The sequence below is a fragment of the Hypanus sabinus genome, chromosome 2, assembly GCF_030144855.1.
Source record: "Hypanus sabinus isolate sHypSab1 chromosome 2, sHypSab1.hap1, whole genome shotgun sequence".
Lineage (NCBI taxonomy): Eukaryota > Metazoa > Chordata > Chondrichthyes > Myliobatiformes > Dasyatidae > Hypanus > Hypanus sabinus.
The window spans coordinates 175886739-175910398 of NC_082707.1; the positions used below are offsets into that span (position 1 = coordinate 175886739).

The 23660-nt window shown below is 42.0% G+C and overlaps 1 protein-coding gene across 2 annotated transcripts in view; it reads left to right on the forward strand.

Annotated features, from left to right (window-relative positions):
• The window catches only part of prkcha (protein kinase C, eta, a), a 221016-nt gene that overhangs the window by 67434 nt on the left and 129922 nt on the right, over positions 1-23660 (forward strand). For both annotated transcript variants that reach the window (XM_059959974.1, XM_059959981.1), the window contains exon 2: positions 4156-4219. In XM_059959974.1, the coding sequence (XP_059815957.1) occupies positions 4156-4219 (64 nt within the window). The remainder of the gene's footprint in view (positions 1-4155; positions 4220-23660) is intronic.

Here is a 23660-nt window from a genome sequence, read left to right on the forward strand (position 1 = left end):
AAAGGCATAAAGTTAAAGATGACACATTTCTTTAATATTTTAAGCAAGATTACTTTTTTATTTCCATCTTTTACAGTTTCAAAATAACAAAAAAGGGAAAGGTCCCAAATAAAAAGTTTGGGCACCCTGCATGGTCAGTAGTTAGTAACACCCCCTTTGGCAAGTATCAAAGCTTGTAAATGCTTTCTGTGGCCAGCTAAGGGTCTTTCAATTCTTGTTTGGGGGATTTTCGCCCATTCTTCCTTGCAAAAGGCTTCTAGTTCTGTGACATTCTTGGGCCGTCTTACATGCATTGTTCTTTTGAGGTCTATCCACAGATTTTCGATGATGTTTAGGTCATGGGACTGTGAGGGCCATGGCAAAACCTTCAGCTTGCACCTTGTGAGGTAGTCCATTGTGGATTTTGAGGTGTGTTTAGGATCATTATCCTGTTGTAGAAGCCATCCTCTTTTCATCTTCAGCTTTTTTACAGACGGTGTGGTGTTTGCTTCCAGAATTTGCTGGTATTTAATTGAATTAATTCTTCCCTCTATCAGTGAAATGCTCCCCATGCCACTGTCTGCAACACAAGCACTAAGTATGATCCAGCCCCCCTGCTTAACAGTTGGAGAGGTGTTCTTTTCATGAAACTCTGCACCCTTTTTCTCCAAACATACCTTCGCTCATTGTGGCTAAAAATTTCTATTTTAACTTCATCAATCCACAGGACTTGTTTCCAAAATGCGTCAGCCTTGTTTAGATGTTCCTTTGCAGACTTCTGACACTGAATTTTGTGATGAGGATGCAGGAAAGGTTTTCTTCTGATGACTCTTCCATGAAGGTCATATTTGTGCAGGTGTCACTGCACAGTAGAACAGTGCACCACCACTCCAGAGTCTGCTAAATCTTCATTCAAACGGGGGTTTTGATTTGCCTTTCTAGCAATCCTACGAGTGGTTCTCTCAGAAAGTTTTCTTGGTCTTCCAGACCTCAACTTGACCTCCACCGTTTCTGTTAACTGCCATTTCTTAATTACATTACGAACTGAGGAAATGGCTACTGGAAAACGCTTTTCTATCTTCTTATAGTCTTCTCCTGCTTTGTGGGCATTTTCAGAGTGCTAGGCAGCTGCTTAGAGGAGCCCATGGCTGCTGATTGTTGGGACAAGGTTTGAGGAGTCAGGGTATTTATAAAGCTTTGAAATTTGCATCACCTGGCCTTTCCTAATGATGACTGTGAACAAGCCATAGCCCTGACAAGCTAATTAAGGTCTGAGACCTTGGTAAAAGTTATCTGAGAGCTCACATCTCTTGGGGTGCCTGAACTTTTGCACTGTGCTCCTTTCCTTTTTTTTTCCACTCTAAAATTGTACAAAACAAAAATATTACACTAATGTTGCTTAAAATGTTGAAAAGAATGTTTCATCGTTAACTTTATGACTTTTGGAGATCAGTTCATCTTCTACTCACTTAACTATTCACAGTAACAGAAATTTTGACCAGGGGTGCCCAAACCTTTGCGTGCCTCCGTATAATACAGCAGTGATGTGGCATGATTCATTTAGCAAATGTAGTTCAGTATCTTTGGCTTTTACATTTCCAGTAGGGTTGTTTGAGCTCAAATTGAGGACAGAGCAGGTCAATTCATTTCTGTGATCTGGAGGTGGGAATCTGTTACTGCAATGATTGATGTGATCAGCTAATCTGAATAGAATATTTTACAACACTTGTTATCCTGTTTAGCTGAAGCAGGTTGATACGTGGTCAGAACTCATTTGGTCTGTTTAGAAGTAACTGGGGGCTGCAGCCTGCAGAATCTCTTGATCCTCTTGTTAGAAAACATCCCTCTTCCTGTTGACTTCTGCCACAAGGACTTTGAGTGCAATTTTGGAATCACGTGGTATCTTCCCTGTTATCTGCTTCTAGGTTGTAATAATTTCTAGAGAGCTTTCCAGCACCAGTTCCAGACACAGCAGCCCGCATCTCATCAGCTGATGTTGTGTTGCCAACTGTTTGTGATAAGGACTGTGCAATTAACTCTGGCTTCAGACATGGGTGAATCATGTATGTAATTCCCATGTCTGTGCTCAGAGCTGTACTAGTTAGTGTAGTTAGTGTCCCACTCATTAATGGGGGGGGGATGGGGGGGGAGTTATAGCAACATTAATGTCACAAGTGAAAATTTTGTCCAGGATGCATGTAGATCTGTAAAAACCCAGATAAAGCTGCATTTCACCAAGATGTCATGGTATATCGATTTGCTGAGTCAATTTCAGTGTCTCATACTCTCAATTTTGAATGTGTAACCTGCAGTTTCCATGATATTATGGTATAACAATGTGCTGAAATAACTTCAGTGTGTAATACTCTCAACGTCGAATGTGTATACTCAGTTTCAGTTCCTCAGTACTGCCTGTTCACGGTCTTTCCAATTTCTTCTTTCTCTTATTGTGCACGTGGCACTCATTCACTCAGAAACAGGCTCGTGGAGGTCATGCATTGAGGTACACACAGACATAAACACCCTTGCACATGTGTGATGAATTTCCTCCCAAATAATCACCAACCAAGCCATCATCCTTAGAGTTGGATAGAATAAGTTCAATACACAGTAAATCCCGCATCTGCTTTAACTGTAGCATCCGCTCAGAGAAAACTTATCTCATCTTTCTTAGTGACTTGCTTAAGTGGAAAGATTCCCTATGTGAATTGAGCCAGAGCATTTTAGTGTGATTTAAAGTAATATCATTGCCAGATTACCCAAATGAATTCCAAATAGTGATTTGACTTCATCCACTTTTACACATATATATAATCTGTTTATTATATCACCCAGCAGATAGACTGGAGAAGATAAACTTCTCATTGAGATGTTTTCAGTTTCTTATTGCTCAAAGATGTCATGGTATGTCAGTTTGCTGAGTCAATTTCAGTGTGTCATACTCAGTTTTGAGTGTGCAACCTACCGTTTCCATGGTGTTATGCTATAACAATATGCTGTGTAATAAAAGAATTCCCAAGTTAATGTCATGGTTGAGCAGGTGCATTTCTTTGTACACATATGAGGTGTATGAGAACAGAGACTTCCAGAGGGTACTCCTCAGGAGAATTGTAGTGCCATGGAACTAAGGACAGCTGATGAGGTATGAGGCAGGAGACTACAAGACCAAGAAAATTATAGGAATGCAAGATTTCCCTGTATACTCTGGCCAAATTTTTCTGGAAACTGTAGAATAGTGACATTGAATGATATTGGCCCTTTTTTGGGTGGGTTTTAATTAGTGCCTCAGCAGTCAACTTGAGGGGTACTGTGGAAACTGTCTTCAATTTCTCTTGGTTGTGGGAATGTTAGTGATAACACAAATCCATTTTAGTGAATGAGGGGAAAAGATTAGAAGGTATAGATGGTATTTGTAATTATATATAAGTAAGAGATGTCTTTAATTCTGTGTTGGTCCAAGTGACATCTTGCAGTAAATTTCTGTAGTTGCATTAGTGCTTCACCTGAGTTAAACTTCATTATGCGTAAACGGTAGAAATGCTTAACAAATCGGACAGCGTCTGTGACACAAATTGAGCTAATGACATACACCAGAACCCATGGCAAGGCCAGAGTGCAGTTCCTTTCATCCTGTTTCCTGCATGGATTTTCTTCCATTCTCTCAGTTGCACATTTTCATCACATTCATTCTGACACTGCTGCCTTCCCTAACTGTACTTCAGGTAAGTCTTCCTTTCTTTAACCATGGTTTCTGCGCCACCATAGCTGAGGGGTCTTTAACATGGTTGTGTCATTGCATTCTTGCCCCTTCTATGCCCAGAGGAAGGATGAGGTTCTCCTTGTCCTCTTCCCTCTCCCCTCTTAGCCTCCATGTGTGCTCCATAATTTTCAATAAGAAACCTGATGAAAAGCTGTTGACATGAAACTTCTGCTCTGTTTTCCTCTTCACTGATGCTACCATGCCTACAGACACAGGGAATCTGAAATTAAAAAAAATAAGATAACACTGTATTTTGAGGATTTTTCATTATTATTGTTGATACCCAGCAACCTCAACACTTTGCTATGTGCATTACATCTGCTTAGCCATTATGGAGGTGGGGTTTATGGTGCTTGACATAACTTCTATTATTTTGCTTCATGCAGAATCTCATATTTCAAATGTTCTTTTGGCAGGTTGATTTGGAGCCGGAGGGCAAGATTTATGTCATGATAGACATGAAGGAAGTGACTTGCGAAGGTAAGAACCAGTCTCTTACCCTGTCATTCAGTAATGGAGGATGCACAGCACTACTTTTTTTTTCTTGTTAATTAGCAAACCATTTTGGCATATTATGCTATGTGGGTAAGATCACACATTGCCATGGAGGTTGTATTTTACTGGTCAGCCACAACAAAGTTGTTCAGTTTACTGTCATTTAAAGATAATGTATTTAGCTGATAATTTGAATATGTCAGTGATTCCCAGAAATAACACCATAGAGGGTTCATAGATCCACTATCCTTAGACAATCTCATGCCTGTTTAAAAATATTGGACTTCTCTGGTTCAATTTTAGGACAGAATTAGAGTCTTAGAACATTACAGCACAGAAACAAGCCCTTCAGCCCATCTAGTCATCACTAAGCTATTATTCCACATAGTCCCATTTACTTACCACTGGACCATGGCCCTTTCATCCATGTACCTATCCAAATGTCTCTTAAATGTTGAAATCAAACTCACATCCACCACATCCACTAGCAGCTCATTCCACACTCTCACCACGCTCCGAGTGAAGAAGCATCCTCCCCCCTCCCCCATGTTCCCCTTAAACATTTTGATTTTCACTCTTAATCCTTTAGTTCGAGTCTCACTGAACCTCAGTGGAAAAAAAAAGCCTGCATGCATTTACCCAATCTATACTCCTCATAATTCCCCTACTCTAAAGAATAAAGTCCTAACTTATTCAACCTTTCCCTGTATTGCAGGTCCTCAAGTCCTGGCAATAACATTACAAGTTTTCTCTGCACTCTTTCAACCTTATATATATATCTTTTCTAAATCAAAGAAGGCTTAAGAACCTTGTCTTATTCTCTCCAAGATCTTTTGGTTGAAGAAATGCCTTAAAATGGTCATATATTTTGGGAAGAACTTGGTCAGCATTGAAAAAAATTGAGAGAAGAATATAAATTTGTGTTGTGTGCATGCATATACTTTAATGGAAAGGGAAGGAGCTGGAATACAAGAACAAAAAGATGGATGTAAAGTGCAGGCTGATGTTTAGATTGGCTACCAAGTTCAATTTCAGGGTCTTCAGTAATGAAAATGTGTTTAGATGACAATACACAGGGTAAGCTGGCAAGAACTCAGTGAAGGAGGACTAACTTTAGTTATGAGACTGATGCACCATCAATAACTCTTGAAGATGTGAGGCGAGATATAGGCTATTATTGGCTGGAAGAAAGAACAAGCAGCAATTGACCACCACACTGCATCCTGGAGACTGAGACTGGGTCGGTGTCCCCAATCGCCTTTATACTGGGGTCGGTGGGAGGAGCCACGGTCAGCAGTCAGCAGGAGGGGCGTGTCCAGACAGGTATATGTAGTTCACCACAGAGACCTATCTCATGACGAAAATGTCTGCAAAGGGGTGGACACAACCTCTTCCATCACTAGCAGCGGCCTTCCCAACATTGAGATATTCTTTCATTGCTTAATTGCTAAAAGGGTAAGTACTGAAGCAAAGCAGGACACAGAGAGATAGGAATGGAGACCAAGATAATGTTTATCTCAGTAAAGAGCATATGAAGGCACTATCAATATAAATAGCCTCTCCCACTTGCTCTAAAATCTCACTGATCTAAAACAATGGTTTGAAGAAATCGGTTTAGCGATAATAGAGCACTGAAATTGCATTCTCATATCGATTTGCAGAAAGTAAAAATGATCTCACAGACTTCTGTGTAATCTGAGTTCTTCATCAGCTGTGCCGAATGCATGGAGATGCACGTCAATGATTATATTTGCTTCCTGATTTGATCTGCCTTAAGCATTGACCAATAGAATTTTAACATAATGATGATAACCCAGCACCCAGCACTCGATTAATAAACTCTTTACGAGTCCCAAATGGTGTACAAGCTCCTGATGGCATTTTGCGTTCTCTGCTTCCTATTTCACCAGATGGAACCTCACACATGTTGAGGAGTTGCAAGTGGAGTAATGCCCCACTACTGGCTTTTAAGCCAAAATCTTTTTAGTAGGCATGCCCTTAAGCAGCTGAGCCAATAATGAAGTTTATTGTGCTTTGTTCTTTTTGGTGCTTGATCCTGCAACCAATAGAGGCTGTGATGAAGGGAATTGCACCTTGTCTTTTATAATTTAAGGTAACTGCAGATACCATGAATAGAATCGGTTAGAGTCAGATTTATTATCTCTGATATATGATGTGAACTTTAGTTGTATTTTGACAGCAGTACCGTGCAAAAACATAAAAATCAATAAACAATAAAATACAGTGGAGAAAACACAAAGAAATAATGAGATAATATTCATCGGTTCATGGTTCATTCAGAAATCTGATGACGGAAGGGACAAAGCTGTTTCTAAATCATTGAGTGTGGGTCTTCAGGCTTTGCTACCTCCTCCGTGAAAGTAGCATTGAGAAGAAGGCAATCCTGGTTGATGAGGCACCATCTCTTGAAGATGTTCTCTATGATGGGCAGAGTTATGCCGATGATCGAGCTCGCTGAGTTTACTGTCCTCTGCAGCCTCTTGCAATCCTGTGCATTGGAGGCTCTAAACAGGCTGTGGTGAAAGCAGTTAAATTGCACTCTGTCATACATCTAAAGAAATTTGAAAATCTTTGTTGAAATACCAAATTTCCTCAGATTCTAATGAAGTAGATCCTTCCAGTCAAGATGCACCTGTACACAATGCTCCTTCAATCGACATCTTTTATTTAGATTATAAAACCATATATTTCACCTATTTTATGTCATTTACGCTTGTTTTTCATCTTGGATGTAATTCTGGAACTGTTGGAACCTGCGATTTACTGTTTGGAGGTTGTTTGGCTGTTCCAGTGTTCTGCAGTCTGCGAGAGGATTCTGGGAGGCAGAGGCAGCGTGAGCAAACCTCATGGTGGGCAGGCTGCGGGATATCTCGTGAGCCAATGTTCAACTCCATTTTGCTGATTAAAGTTTCCATTGTTCACTGATTAAAGCGACAAGGGAGATTGAAACCTTGAGGCAAATGCAGAAGTTTGGAGATTGTTTGGGTGCATCAGCACTCTGCAGTCTCCAAGGGGATTCTGAAAGACAGAGGCAGTGTGTGCAAACCTCATAGCGGGCAAGCTGATGTTCGACTCCATTTCACCATTTAAGGCTTCCATCTGTGCCGATTAAAGTGATGAGTGAGAATGAAACATCGAGGCGAGTACCAGTTGCCTGTTTTTTTCTAATCACTCTCCACCAGAGAGGGGAGAGCCTGCATCTGTGCCCAGAGAGTATTGCTCAGGTCTTCTGCACTTTGGATGTGGACTTGGACTGTAGATTGTTTTTTTAGTCTCACAGTGTTTATATTTTGTGTTTTTCACCCGATCCTTGTTTTTTATGCAATAAGGTGGATTTGGGGGTCAATGTGCCCGTTCCATGTTGTTCATTTTTTTGTGTGGGGAAGGGTATTTGGTGTCAATGTGCCTGATTTATTTTGTTCGTTGTTTTGTGTGGGAGGAGGGGCTTCGGCATTGATGAGCCTGTTCCATTTTAGTTCAGTTTTTTGTGTGGGGAGGTGGGATTTGGTGGTTGATAATCATGCTGCCTTTCTTTTCTTTCTTGATTTCATGATTACCCGGAGAAGAAGAATTCCCAAGTTGTATACTTTGGTAATAATTGAACCTTTGAACCTCTGAAGTAGAGCAGTTGGCATGCCTTCTATGTCATTGCATTAATGTGTTGGATCCAGGATAGATCCTCTGAGCTGCTGAGGCGCAGGAACTTGAAGCTGCACCTCTTTTCCACCACTGAACTCTCAATGAAGACTGATGTGCGTTCTCCCTTCCTGTGAAGTCCATTGTCAATTCCCTGGTCTTGCTTACAGTGAGTATGAGGTTGTTGTCGCAAAACCACTAAACCAGTCAGTCTATCTCACTCTTGCACATCTCCCCTTCACCACCTGAGATTCTACCAGCAACACTGACGTCATTGGCAAAGTTATCGATGACATTGGAGCTATGCTTAGCCACACAGTCATGAATGTAGGCAAAGTAGAGCAGAGGGCTAAGCAGGCTTCTTTGAATTGCGCTTGTGTCAGCAAGGAAGACGTGATTAGTAATCTACACTGATTGTTGACTGCCATATGTAAGCCAAGGATCCAGGTGCAGAGATAGGAGCACAGAGGTCCAGGTTTTGAAGCTTTGATAGTACTGAGGGAATGATGCTGTTGAATGCCAAGCTGTAATCCATACACAGTGGTCGGTTGTAGGTCTTGTGCTTGTCTAGGTGCTCTAAAGCAGAGTGGAAAACATAGAAAACCTAGCTACACCACAATACAGGCCCTCAGAACTACCTAGGCTTGGCCATAGCCCTCTATTTTTCTAAGCTCCATGTATCTATCTCTTAAAAGACCCTATCGTTCCCGTCTCCACCTCTGCCACTGGCAGCCCATTCCACGCACAATGAAATTTCTCTGTAAACCTGTTGTGCTGCATAGAAGCAGATCCATAAGACCACAAGATATAGGATCAGAATTAGGACACTTATCCCATTGAGTCCGTTCCACGATTTCATCATGGTCTACCCATTTCCTCTCTCAGCCCCAATCTCCTGCCTTCTCCCCATATCGTTTCATGCCCTGACTAATCAAGAATCTAACAACCTCTGCCTTAAATATATCCAATAACTTGGGCTCCACCTCTGCCTATGACAACGAATTCCACAGATTCACCAGGTCCTTGTTCAGGTAGTCGTTAATTCTTGCCAAATCTGATCTCCAGAAGCACTTCATTATGGTAGATGGGATTGCTGTTGGGTTTTTGGCATTGAGGCAGCTCCTGCTGCTTGTTGTGACTGTCATCAGAAACTACCAGAGCGGCACACAGCTAGCAGTATTAAAGTCTTTATTCAGCACACACAAGCTGACAACATTTGGAGTCACTCTGTAGAGAAACTCCCTGACAAAATATTACGTCACATTTTTATATGCTAATAATCAAAGAAAACAACAGGATAAATCTGTTGTTACGATGAATTCATACTGCTTCCATTGCTTCAAACACCTAGATCTTCACTGTAATGCTCAATACACCCTAAATTGAATGTTAATCGGTGCTGTCTCTGAGCTACATTCATGCATTTGCGGACATATCCAGCCAATGGTGTGTTTCTTGGTTTGTAGTTAAACCCAGTCTGTAGCTCTAAGAACACCATTGTTCTGAGCCACACTTTAAATTCGATCTACAATCCACATTCAGATTTTATGACTGGTTGTAGTTGAAATTAATATTTGCTATATTCCATTACTCCAGAATACCCCCTAACTGCGCTCTTCTTGGGCATCTCAAAGATTGCTGCCCTACTGATGCAGGCGGGAACCATATACTCCACCAGTGGGAGGTTGAATACTCCAGTCACTGGGTTGGCACAGGTTTTCAGTCCCTGGCCAGGTACGCTATCAGTGCCTATGCTTTGCTAGGGTTCACCCTCTTGACACAGTGATGAAGTGCTTCAAGAAGTTGGTCGTGAATCATAATCAACACCTGCATGAGGAGTGACCTGGATTTGCCTCCCATAACAGCAGGTCAACAGCAGACATAATTTTATTTTGTCTTCACTCAGCTATGGAACACCTAGACAAAGAAGAAGCATTCGTAAGGATGCTCTTCATTGACGACGCCTCGGCATTCAACACCGTCATCCTCACAATATTTACAAACCAAGCTCTAAGACCTGGGCCGTGCTCTTTGATTTCCTCACTGACATCTCCTCCACATTCACCGTCAGCACAGAGGCAACACAGGGCTTTATGCTTAGCCCACTGCTCTGCTCATTTCATATTTATGATTGTGTACGTAAGTACAGCTCCAATGCCATATGTAAGTTTGCTGACAACAACACTGTTGTTGGCCGAATCAAAATCAACATATAGCAGGGAGATTGAAAATATGATTGATTCATGCCACAACAACTTTTCATACAAAGTCAGCAAAACCAAAGAGCCGATTATCATCTACAGGAGGAAGAAGCTGCAGGCCCATGAGCCAGACCTCATTCTGGGAATGGAGGTAGAGAGGGTTAGTAGTTTTAAATTTTAGTGTTACCATTTCAGAGGCTCTGTGATAGGGCCAATCCATAAGCCTTATTACGAGGAAGGCTCAGCAGCTCCTTTACTTTCTTTGACAGTTGCATAGATTTGGTATGTCCCAAAAAAAAACTAGGTGCTCAGTGAAGAGTCTCTGAACTGGCTGCATTATAGTCAGGTATGGAAATATCAATGTCCAGCAACATAAAAGACTGTAGAAGTGGTGGACACAACCCAGTCCATCACAGTCAAAGCTCTCCCTACCATTGACTACATTTACATGGAGCACTGCCACAAGAAAGCAGCAGCCATAAAAGACCACCACCATGAAGGCCATGCCCTTTACTCACTGCCACCATTTGGCAGCACGTACAGAAGTCTTGGGTCCCACAGCAGCAACTTCAGGAACATATATTACCCTTCAATCATCAGGGTCCTGAACTGGCTTCCTGAACCGAACTGATATCTCCACCACTCCAAACAGATTCTACAACCTACTGATGATCAACTTTCAAGGACTCTTACAACTGGTTATTTCTATTACTTTTTCTTTGCACAGTTTGTCTCCTTATGCACATTTGTCATTTATAATTTGCTGTCTATAATTAGTTTTTTTGTAAATTCTGGTGTATTTCTTTTTTCCTGTAAATATCTGCAAGAAAATAAATCTAAAGGTAGTATATAGTAACATATATGAGCATTGATAATAGATTTACTTTAAACTTTGAAATTCGAACTTTGCATATTGGCCTCAGATATAGGCTTTCCAAATGTGTAAGTTAGTTTTACTCTCCTTTGTAAACATGGATAAAAGGTGTTGGTTTCGTTAGGGACTGAAGCATCTCTACTATTTATGTTGTTAGGTCTCTGCATTGCTGTGAAAAGTGTTGGGATTATACTGTCATTCGTTTGTGGATCAGGATCTGTATCACGTAGATTTCAGTGGCCACTTTATTAGGTACACCTGTACACTTGCTTATTAATGCAAATATCTCATCACATGGCAGGAACTCGGTGCATAAAAGCATGCAGACATGGTCAAGAGGTTCAGTTGTTTATTTTAATCTTTAATAAGAGATACAGTGAGCCACACCACCCAGCAATCTACCTATGTAACCATAGCGTAATCACAAGACAATTTACAATAACCAATTAACCTACTAACCTGTATGTCTTTGGATTGTGGGAGTAGACCCATGCGTTCATGGGGAGGATATATAAACTCCTTACAGACAGCGTCAGATTGAACTCTGAACTCCCACGGTCCAAGATGTAATGGCCTTGTGCTAACCACCATGCTACTGTAGCACCCCTAGTTGTTCAAACCAAACATTAGAATAGGGAAGAAATGTAATCAAAGTAACTTTGAATGTAGAATGATGTTGGTGCCAGATGGGATGGCTTGAGTATCTCAGAAACTGCTGATCTCCTGAGATTTTCTTGCAGAACAGTCACTAGAGTTTACAAAGAATGGTGCGAAAAGCAAAAGTTGTCCAGTGAGTGGTAGTTCTGTGAGCAGAAGTGCCTTGTTAATGAGAGAGGTCAAAAGGAAATAGATAGATTAAGCTGACAGGAAGGTGACAGTAAGACAAGTAACCACGTGTTACAGCAGTGATGTACAGCAGAGCATCTCTGAACCTTGAGGTGGATGGGCTATAGTAGGAGAAGACCATGAACATATACTCAGTTGCTAGGTACAGGAGCTACCTTATAAAGTGTCTACAGAATGTATATTGTAAAGGTTTTCAGAAAAAATGAAGTTGCTTGAATCCCTGTAAGTAAAATGGATTTCGCTAAAGACCATAAGATCTTTGTAATTATCTTAGCTTATGTCAGCTTTTTCTAAGATTAGCTTTTTATCACAAGTACATTGAAACATGCTCTGAAATGCTGTATTTGTGTCAGATCAAATCAGTGGGGGTTGAGTGGGCAGCCCACAAGTGTTGCTACGCTCCCAGTGACAACGGAGTATGCCCACAACGGATTATTCCTGACCGTGCATCTTGGCAATGTGGGAAGGGCCAGGGGAAGCACCTGCAGACACGGGAGAATATACAAGCTCCTTACAGGATGTGGCAGGAATCGAACCTTGATCTTACAGCTGGGGCACTGTAAAGCAATGCGCTAACTGCTATGCTAAACTTATCGAAGGACCTAATTGTTGGCTAAGCAGTTAATAGATCCTCAAACAAAACTGTTTTCTGGTATGATACAGCAGCTGTCATTAGTGATTAGTGGGGTGTCCAGGGAGGGGCAGCATCTCTGGTGGCGGGTTTGTCGAGCTCCGCCCAGGGGGCAGCTCGCCCACCTTTGGTCTCTACCCCACTCAGCCTTCTCCAGTGACTCTAAATAACTGTTTGCATGCGACAGTGGCCACATCCCAGTACACCGCTTCAACAGGCAAACTAAACGAGGTGAGGTTAACCTCCAACCACGGTGAGGTAGGGATATACCTCCCCAGCATGCGAAGCCAGTTCCAGCGGATCAACTACTAGACACAACGGGCAAGAAGGTGGTGTTGCAACGCTTCGTGGAGGGCGAAGCGATGACAAAGCCCAGGAGGTATCATGGCTTATTCACTGCAGCCGAGGAAGTCTACAGTCGCCACGATTTTTCATACCTTTGGACCAAGATTTTTGAGGCTGGAAGAGTGGAACTGCCCCAGTGCGATGGCTTTCTCGCTATAAAACTCCTCCTGCACAGATTATGTTACCATCGGAAACGAAGGACAACCAACACACATTAATGATTACTCCAAAGCATGCTTACATAACTGATAACTTCGTTCTGGAAATCCTGTCACCTCAGACAATCATATTTGCAGGGGTCATCTGTACCCCCTCCTAACGACTGCCACCAAAACCTCCATGGTGTTCCGCGGCAGACAAGAGCACTTTTTCTTCAGCATCATAACTAGAGAATAGGTGTGTATTTTAAACAGGAAATATATGCCCGTATCTGAAAAGGGAAGACAGATAACATTTCAGAGCTGCCTTTGCTCCAGTAGATGCAATGTTTACTACATTACATTTGAGAATTATCACTACCGTACTGCAACATTTGCTATTATTTACTGCTGTGGGGTGGCTTCTTCCTTCGTGCGGCTGGATCACGTGGCTGCGCAAGGTAAAGATCCAACAGCACTGGACTGAGTGCAGTGTGAAGCCTCTTGCCACAATACAAGGGACAGAGAACAGCACAATAAGCAGGAGCTGGGACAGATCATGTCAACAGCTGGTCTAAGGAAAACACCACGAACATGATTATCACTGATGTTTGTTCTGTGTAACCACTACATTGCCTTGTGGCTTTGCTGCTTTATTTTTGCTGTATTAATTGAACTCACTTGAAAATACTTACCTAGGCAATACTACCCTCCATACTTTGCTGCTTTAAGTTATGTGCTTCTGCATTGGAGTATGCTTGACCAGTTTTGACTGACTTAAATGGTACTTGTAAAGCCAGAAAAAAAACAATGGCCTTCTGGAACCTGATAATTCTGAATGCTTAAAAATGCATCCAAAACATTCCCATGGACACTAGTTTTGTTGAGTTTTACCTGCAGGTGGGCAAACCCCAATTTATTCCCTTTAAGACCATAAGACACAGGAGCTTAATTAAGCCATTTGGCCCATTTAGTCTGCTCCGCCATTCTATTGTAGCTGAAAATTTTCCCTCTGAAACCCATTGTCCTGCCTTCTCCCCGTAACATTTGATGCCCTGATTAATCAAGAACCTATTGTCCTTTGCCTTAAATATACCCAATGACCTGGACTGCACAGCTGTCTGTGGCAAAGAATTTCACAGATTCACCAGCATTTGGCTAAATAAATATTTCTTTATCTCTATCCTGAATGGATATCCCTCTATTGGCTGTATGGCTGTACCCACTAATCCTAGACTCCTCCACTATAGGAAACATCCTCTCCACATCCATTCTATCTAGGCCTTTCAATATTTAATAGGTTTCAATGAGATCTCCCACTATTCTTCTAAACAGCGAGTACAGGCCGAGAGCCATCAAACACTTCTCATATGTTAACTCTTTCATTCCTGGAATCATTCTCATGAATCTCCTCTGGACACTCTACAATTCTAGCAAATCTTACTTAGCTAACAGGCTCAAAGCTGCGCACAATATTCTAAGTACTATCTGACTAATGCCCTTATGAAGATTTAGCATTACATCCTTGCATTTGTATGCTTTTGAAATGAATGGTAACATTGCGTTTGCCTTCGTTATCACTGACTCAATCCTGCATGGGTCCCTTTGCACCTCTGATATTTGAACTTTCTCCCCACTTAGAAAACAGTCTGTGTTTTTATTCCTTCTTCCGAAGTGCACAACCATGTACTTCCCTACAATTTATTCCATCTGATACTCCTGTGCCCATTCCTCCAGTCTGTTTAAGTCATTCTGCAGACTCTCTGCTTCCTAAACAGTACCTAGCACTCCATCTATCTATGAATCATCCTCAAACTTGGCCACAAGGCCATCAATTCCTTCATCCAAATCATTGACATATAACGTGACGATATGTCCCAGCACAGACCACACTATATATCACTCTTCACCTGCAGTCAATCAGAACAGGCCCCCTTTATTCTGACTCCTTGCCTCCTGCTAGTCAATCAGTATTCTAATCATGCTAGTATCTTTCTTGTAATACCATGGGTTCTTAGTTTGTTAAGCAGCCTCATGTGTGGCACCTTGTCAAAAGCCTTTAAAAAATCCAAACAAATAACATCCAGTGATTCTCCGTTGTCTATCCTGCCTGTTATTTCCTCAAGGAATTCCAACAGATTATTCAGGCAAGATTTCCCTTCAAGGAAGCCATGCTGACTTTGGCCTATTTTGTCATGTGTCTCCAAATACCTTGAAACCTCATCCTTAACAATAGACTCAAACATCTTTCCGACCACTGAAGTCAGGATCACTGGCCTATAATTTCCTTTCTTCTGCCTCTCTCCCTTCTTAAAGAGTGGGGTGACATTTGCAATTTTCTAGTCCTCAGGAACCATTCCAGAATCTAGTGATTCTTGAAAGATCATTACTAACGCCTCCACAATCTTTTTAGGTACTTTTTCAGAATGCAGGGGTGTAGTCCATCTGGTCCAGATGACTTGTCTACCTTCAGACCCTTCAGCTTCCCAAGTACTTCCTCATTAATAATAGCAACCACACTCACTTTTGCCCCCTGGCCTGGCACTCTTGTGTTTCTGCCATTTTGCTAGTGTCTTCCACAGTGAAGATTGACCAAAATACTTACTAAGCTAGTCGGTCATATCCTTGTCCCCTGTTACTACCTCTCCAGCGTTATTTTCCAATATCCACTGTCATCTTTCACAGAAACATAGAAAACTTACAGCTCAATACAGGCCCTTCAGCCCACAAAGTTGTGCCAAAACATGTCCCTACCTTAGAAAGTACTAGGCTTACCTATAGCCCTCTATTTTTCTAAGCTCCATGTACCTATCCAAAAGTCTCTTAAAAGACCCTATCGTATCAGCCTCCACCATCATTGCTGGCAGCCCATTCCATGCACTCAACACTCTCTGAGTAAAACACTTACCCCTGACATCTCCTCTGTACCTACTCACTAACACCTTAAACCTGTGTCCACTTGTGGCAACCATTTCAGCCCTGGGAAAAAGCCTCTGACTATCCACACAATCAATGCCTATCATCATCTTATACACTTCTTTCAGGTCACCTCTCATCGTCCGTCGCTCCAATCAGAAAAGGCCAAGTTGACTCAACCTATTCTCATAAGGCATGCTCCCCAATCCAGACAACATCCTTGTAAATCTCCTCTGCACCCTTTCTATGGCTTCCACATCCTTCCTGTAGTGAGGCGACCAGAACTGAGCACAGTACTCCAAGTGGGTCTGACCTGGGTCCTATATAGCTGCAACATTGCTCTCAACTCCTAAATTCAATTTCACAATTGATGAAGGCCAATAAACCATATGCCTTCTTAACCAGAATCAACCTGAGCAGCTGCTTTGAGCGTCCTATGGACTCGGACCCCAAGATCCCTCTGATGCTCCACACTGCCAAGATTCTTACCATTAATACTATATTCTGCCATCATATTTGACCTACCTCTACTTTCTACATATCTGAAAAAATATGTCCTCTTCTATGTTTTTGGCTATCTTATCTTCATATTTTATTTTTTCTCTCTATGGGTTATTTAGTTGCCTTCTGTTGCTTTTTAAGAGCTTCCCAATCCTCTACCCTCCCACTGATTCTTGCTATATTACATGCTCTTTCTAATGCTGTCTTTGACCTTCCTTGTCAGCCACGGTTGCCTCATCCTCCATTGCCTCATCCTCGACTTGAGAATGTATCTTTCCAGTGCATCCAGAAAATTCAGCCACTCTGTAATTCCCTTTAATCCACTGTAATATTGAGGCACCTGCTTTTAGCTTCTCCTTCTCAAACTGCATGGTGAATTATATAATGTTGTGATTATTGTCTCTCAAAGGTTCTTTTACCTTAAACTCCCCGATCAAATCTGGGTCATTACATAACACCCAATCCAGAATTCCCAATCCCCTAGTGGAATCAGCTGCAAGCTGCTCTAAAAAGCCACCTCGTAGTAATTCTCAAGTTCCCTCTTTTGGGATTCAGCACCAACCTGATTTTGCCAATTTACCTGCATATTGAAATCCCCCATGACCATCGCAACATTGCCCTTTTGATATGTCTTTTCTATGTCCCATTGTAATTTGTAGCCCACATCCTTGCCACTGTTCAAACGGCTGCATGTGACTCTGCCCACAAGGAATCTACATCTTTCGTTTCTATGCCACCTCTTTCTGAAGATTCAATTTCATATTTTACCAGTAGAGCATCCCATCCCATTGCTTACCTGCCTGTCCTTTCAACTATGATCTTCTTTCAGCTGCAACTTAGCAATGTCCACAGCATCACACCTGCCAATCTCTAACTGCACTACAAGATCATATACTTTATTTGATATATGGCGTGCATTCATATATAACACCTTCAGTCCTGTATTCATCGTCCTTTTCAATTTTGGCCCTCAGTTAGACTTTCTCACCCCACTGACTGCAATTTTGCCCCATCATTTGCCTGTCCTTCCTCACAGTCTCGCTACACACTGCCTCTGCTTGTATACCGACTATCCCAGCCTCAGGCTTATCATTCCTCTTTGTTTGCAGGGCTTATCTCAGCCCACAGAGAAAGAATCTCAGGATAGTACGTGGTGCCATGTTTGTACTCTGATAATAAAATTCACTTCGACTTTGACTCTGGTTTCTATTACTCCCCTCCCCACCCCGCCAAATTAGTTTAAACCCTCCCAAACAACGCTAACAAACCTGCCCACAAACCTATTCCTAGTTATGAGCTCATGAATTACAGTCAAAAAAATTTCTTTAATTCTGTTTGCTCAAAGGAAAGATTATTTTCGGTTTATCAGTTTATGCAGATGTTGTAAGTAAAATCGACTATATTTATGGTGGTATGTGTAAGGATTTGGAAACTTGGGCCAGTGCTTCAGTGTACATGTATTCCTTTCTGCAATGCAGAGTGGAATTACAAATGGCATTAATTAAACATATATGATAGGCTCACATTTATTTAATGCCTTATCCAGTTACTCAGTTCTTCAACAATGATTTGGTTTTGCACAATGCCTTTCTTGTAAAAGAAATGTCCAGCGGTATTGACACCAACGAGCATGATTTATTACTGTTTTCTTACTGTGTTCAAGAAGGCCATTTGGCCCATTGTGCCAATGAAAGCCCCTGGAGCAATTCTATCAATCCCACTCCCCCACATTTCCCTATAACGTATTCTCTCCCAGCCCCCTAATTTTCCTACTATTCATGTACTCAGAGGGTAGTTTATTGTAACGATGACCATCAAAAAAAAAATCAAAGATTTGCTCAGAAATGTAGACTTTATAGAGTGTCTTAAAGGAGGAGGGTAGGATTGGCAGCAGTGAGCTTAAAAGCAAATTCCAGTGTTTAAAGTCAAGCACTAGAAGACTGGGCATTTTGTGATGCAGCGACAAGGATCACGTAAGAGGAATGCATCCAGGAACCCATAAGTGGAGGGGTTCTGTTAGGGCTTATTCTGGAGATGTGCAATATAGCAAATATTAATTTCAGCAGCAACCAGTCTTCAGGTGTTAATATTGATTGCAGATTGAATTTAAGATGCAGCGCAGAACAATGGACTTCCTGAAGCTGTACTTTAGAGAAAGTTGCAGGTGCATGAACGCAGTCAATGCCCCACTGACCTGAGAATCTGTATAGGCTCAGAGGCCACCGTAATTAAAACTCATTTTGGATGTGTTGCTGGAAAGATCCAGGTATTTTGAAAAATTACATGTAACTCAAAAGAAGCATTGTGAAGGCATTGTAACTACAGAAATTGTTCTGTTAACACACACAAAATGCTGGTGGAACACAGCAGGCCAGGCAGCATCTATAGCAAGAAGTACAGTCGACGTTTCGGGCCGAGACCCTTCGTCAGGACTAACTGAAAGAAGAGATAGTAAGAGATTTGACAGTGGGAGGGGGAGGGGGAGATCCAGAATGATAGGAGAAGAGAGGAGGGGGAGGGATGAAGCTAAGAGCTGGAAAGGTGATTGGCAAAAGGGATACAAGGCTGGAGAAGAGAAAGGATCATGGGACGGGAGGCCTAGAGAGAAGGAAAGGGGGAGGGGAGCACCAGAGGGAGATGGAGAGCAGGCAAGGCATGATTGTGAGAGGGGCAGAAAGAGAGAAAAGCAGAAAAAAAGGGCAAAAATAATAAATAAGGGATGGAGTAAGAAGGGAAGAGGGGCATTAATGGAAGTTAGAGAAATCGATATTCATGCCATCAGGTCAGAGGCTACCCAGAAGAAATATAAGGTGTTATTCTTCCAACCTGAGTGTGGCTTCATCTTGATGGTAGAGGAGGCCATGCATAGACATATTAGAATGGGAATGGAACGTGGAATTAAAATGTGTGGCCACTGGAAAATCCTGCTTTTTCTGGCGGACCGAGCGTAGGTGTTCAGTGAAACGGTCTCCCAGTCTGCATTGGGTCTCACCAATATATAAAAGACCTCACCTGGAGCACCGGACGCAGTATACCACACCAGCCGACTCACAGGTGAAGTGATGCCTCACCTGGAAGGACTGTCTGGGGCCCTGAATGGTGGCGAGGGAGGAAGTGTAAGGGCAGGTGCAGCACTTGTTCTGCTTACAAGGATAAGTGCCAGGAGGGAGATCGGTGGGAAGGGATGGGGGGTACGAAAGGACAAGGGAGTCGTGTAGCGAGCGATCCCTGTGGAAAGCAGGAGGGGGAGGGAAAGATGTGTTTGGTAGTGGGATCCCGTTGGAGGTGGCAGAAGTTACAGAGAATTATATGTTGGACCCGGAGGCTGGTGGGGTGATAGGTGAGGAGAAGGAGAACCCTATCCCGAGTGGGGTGGCGGGAGGATGGGGTGAGAGCAGATGTGCCGGTGCTCCCGGTGTGGCCTTCTATATATTGGCGGACCCGACGCAGACTGGCAGACTGTTTCGCTGAACACCTACGCTCGGTCCGCCAGAAAAAGCAGGATCTCCCAGTGGCCACACATTTTAATTCCACGTCCCATTCCCATTCTGATATGTCTATCCATGGCCTCCTCTACTGTCAAGATGAAGACACGCTCAGGTTGGAGGAACAACACCTTATATTTCGTCTGGGTAGCCTCCAACCTGATGGCATGAACACTGAGTTCTCTAACTTCCATTAATGCCCCCTCCCCTTCTTATCCCATCCCTTATTTACTTATTATTTTTTCCCCTTTTTTTCTTCTTTTCTCTCTCTGTCCCTCTCACAATCACTCCTTGCCTGCTCTCCATCCCCCTCCGGTGCTTCCCCCTCCCCCTTTCTTTCTCCCTAGGCCTCCTGTCCCATGATCCTTTCCCTTCTCCAGCTCTGTATCCCTTTTGCCAATCACCTTTCCAGTTCTTAGCTTCACTCCACCCCCTCCAGTCTTCTCCTATCATTTTGCATTTCCCCCTCCCCCTCCTACTTTCAAATCTCTTACTATCTTTCCTTTCAGTTAGTCCTGACGAAGAGTCTCGGCCCAAAATGTCGACTACACTTCTTCCTATAGACGCTGCCTGGCCTGCTGCATTCCACCAGTATTTTGTGTGTGAGGTTTGAATTTCCAGCATCTGCAGATTTCCAATTGTTTGCGAAATTGTTCCGTTGTTACCTTTGTTCCTTAACATATAAAATATGATGTAATTTTGGGTCAGGGAGCTCATTTTCTTGGGTGCACAAAAGCAATGGCCCCAACGCTGATCTCTGGGGAATACCAATGTTCATCCTTCTCTAGCCTGGGCAGACTACTGTGGACAGTAGTTAGCTAACTTCTTACCCATGCTGTTAACATCCCTCTTAAACCACAGGCTCGAGCTTCGCTTATCAGACTGCTATATGGCACCATTTCAAGAGGCATGAACACCACATAAACTGCAATACCCTCTTCATCTCTATCTGTTACCACATCAAAGAGTCAGACTGGCACAGAGGTCATGAAGTAAAGGACAAAGTGAGAAAACGGATCTTTTCCTTTTATTGAAATTGGAAATACCAGAGGCTGGTTAAGGTGTGACCAGCTAAAGGTTGCACAAACACCAGTGACCCATTCCTGTGTGAGAAATGTTTCTGCATTGGCAGTGATACACAGTATGGACTCTGTGCAATGATTTAAAATGTATTACTTGCACCAACTTTAATGTTTTGATTGCAGAGCTTATTGAAATGTTTAAGCATCAATTTCCTGTCACAAAACCACTTCAAGAAAATAAATAGCATTTTTACTGCATCCGCTGGCCACGAGCCTCGGAAAGCACAGCTGGAAACCACGAGAGCGCTGTAAACATCTACACATAATGGCATCACCCGCTTTCTGACCCCAATATTGTAAGGCAAAGCCTACCACACTTATGCACCTGACCTACATCCTTCCAAAATGCTATTTGAAGCAGCCAATTCCAAATTAATGGTCTAATGAAAATATATTTGTTGTGAAAAATCACAAAGGTTTATCATTTAGAAACTCTAGTCTATATTTAAAACATATGTCAATATTTCACACATGATGTCTTTTAACCAGGCCACCATTACTTATAAAATATTCCATTGAAGGAATACCATTAGGATGTTTTAAGTTCTCAGAGAGTGTACTGCAGAAAGACATTTATGTCGGTCATCTTAATAAAATCACCAGTTTGGGCAAAATCTTCTGCATGTTGTTTAGAGTGAAATGTGAAGCACAAAGAAAGAAAGGGCTACCACCTCAGATAAAATGTGGTTTGTGTCAGTGGGTAGCCTGTTGCTCGTGAGTCCAGAATGAATGCAGACCTCCAGAGAAGAAAGCCCACATCCATCACTGGAGGCTCATAATACTGAGGCTGAGTCCAACCTCTCGAGAGGATATAAGATTTGCTTGGCGCATTTTGAAAGTTGAGGGCTTTTCCTCATGTCAGATACACATCAAAACCTAAAATAAATATGAATAGATGGATTTTTGAAGCTTCCTTGAAAATTTGCAACATTTCCAATGACTTCTGAGAGCCTCTGGCCATGATACGATACTTCAATATGGAGACGGATGGTGTTGATAAGCTCAAGTCCATGCAACAGGTGAACATGCAAGCCCTGTGTTAACTTCAGGAGAAGCATCCCAGTTCACAAGCAACCCACCAACTAGGATCAAGCAGGTCCCACCCCATTGTCACGCAGTCTATGGATCCTACTTGTTCCCTCCATCTCAGAACCCAAAATGCAGAGTGGAAGCAAATAATGTACGAGAAGCAGAAAACATATATTTGTGTTTTATATATTTATAAAACATATATTTAAAACATATTATAAGAATATATTTCTGCACACTATTTGGCTGCTATTTCCAATAATAAGTGCACACAACTTAAGTACTTGGCTATAAAGAAATGTGGGACATTCTAATATGGAAGGAGTTATGTCAAACAATTTACTTCTTTGGTTATGTTAACAGAAAAAACCTTTATACTGTACACCATTAATTTACTTAACGGCATGATGTATTTAATTTATTTTTTCCATCACTTGTTTGGCTATAACCTGCCTTAAGTTTTTTTTTAATTGTGCACATGATTTGAATATTGCTGGATAGGAAGGCACTTGCCATCTATGGCAAATTATCCTGATTTGAATGGTTTGCAGGGCCGTGTCAGAGTTCATCACATAGTTGTGCAAGTGAAATCACAATGGATTTGCATTACTTAAGGATAGCAATCAGCCGGTTGGATTTATATATCATTGTGCTGGTTATAAAAGTGCTGCATACTTCCTGGTCCTGATTTACTTAATTATTCAAAGTTAAATTTCCATGTTGTGGTTCAATTTCCTATTCACAAGTAAATAATCTGGTCCTTTATTTACATATTATGGAACTTAACAACGACTCTTTCATTCCCTAAACTTACTTGTAGTGGGCTTCTGCTAATGCCAGAACCATCATATGACCATGATTCTAGTCCTTGCTGTATTCTTTGCATGCAGAGTACTGCCCGAGTACTGGGAGAGCTTTAAATTAAATTGCTGTTTGTCATTTCAGTCTGCATTAAACATTAAACAACCTGGGTTGTGATTCACCCATTCTGTTTAGTTTTAAGTTATAGAGCCATGCAGCCCAGAAGTGTGGCCATCAACCCACTATGTTCATGCAGACCTCTTTCTTATCAACACCAATCTCATCTGGCCACATTAGGTCTGCATCCTTTTCTGACTTGCCTACTTAAAATCTCTTAAACACCATGACTGTATCTGACTCCCTTAACTACTACAGAGACTGGTTGATGACTGGTGTGTTCCAGGCATCAACCAATCCCTTTGCAAGAAAAAGCTTGCTTCTCAAATCCCCTTCAAAACTGCTTTCTCTCGCCTTAAACCTATGCCCTCTTGTTTTTGACACATTGAGAAAAGGAAATGAATATCTTCCCTAACTCTGCCTTTTATAATGTTATATACCTCTTGCAAATCACTCTTTTAGGTTCCTTTGTTCCAGAGAAAACTTGTGCAGCCTGTTCAGTCTTTTCCCCATGCCTGAAGTCCTCGGATCCAGACAGCATATTGGTGAATTTCTCCTGCATTCTCTCCAGGACAACCATAGCCTTTGTGTAAAATATTGACCTCAACTGCATACATTATTCCAACTTGGGTCTAACCAGAATTTTTGTAAAGTTGCTCCATTTCATCCCAATCTCTATATTTTATGTCCCAGCCTATGAAGGGAAGCAGTTGCCACCACACTACTGACCTGCGTTAGCATTTTCGGGGAATTACGAACTAGTTCCTCTGTTAATCAACACTCCTTAGACCCCTACCATTTATT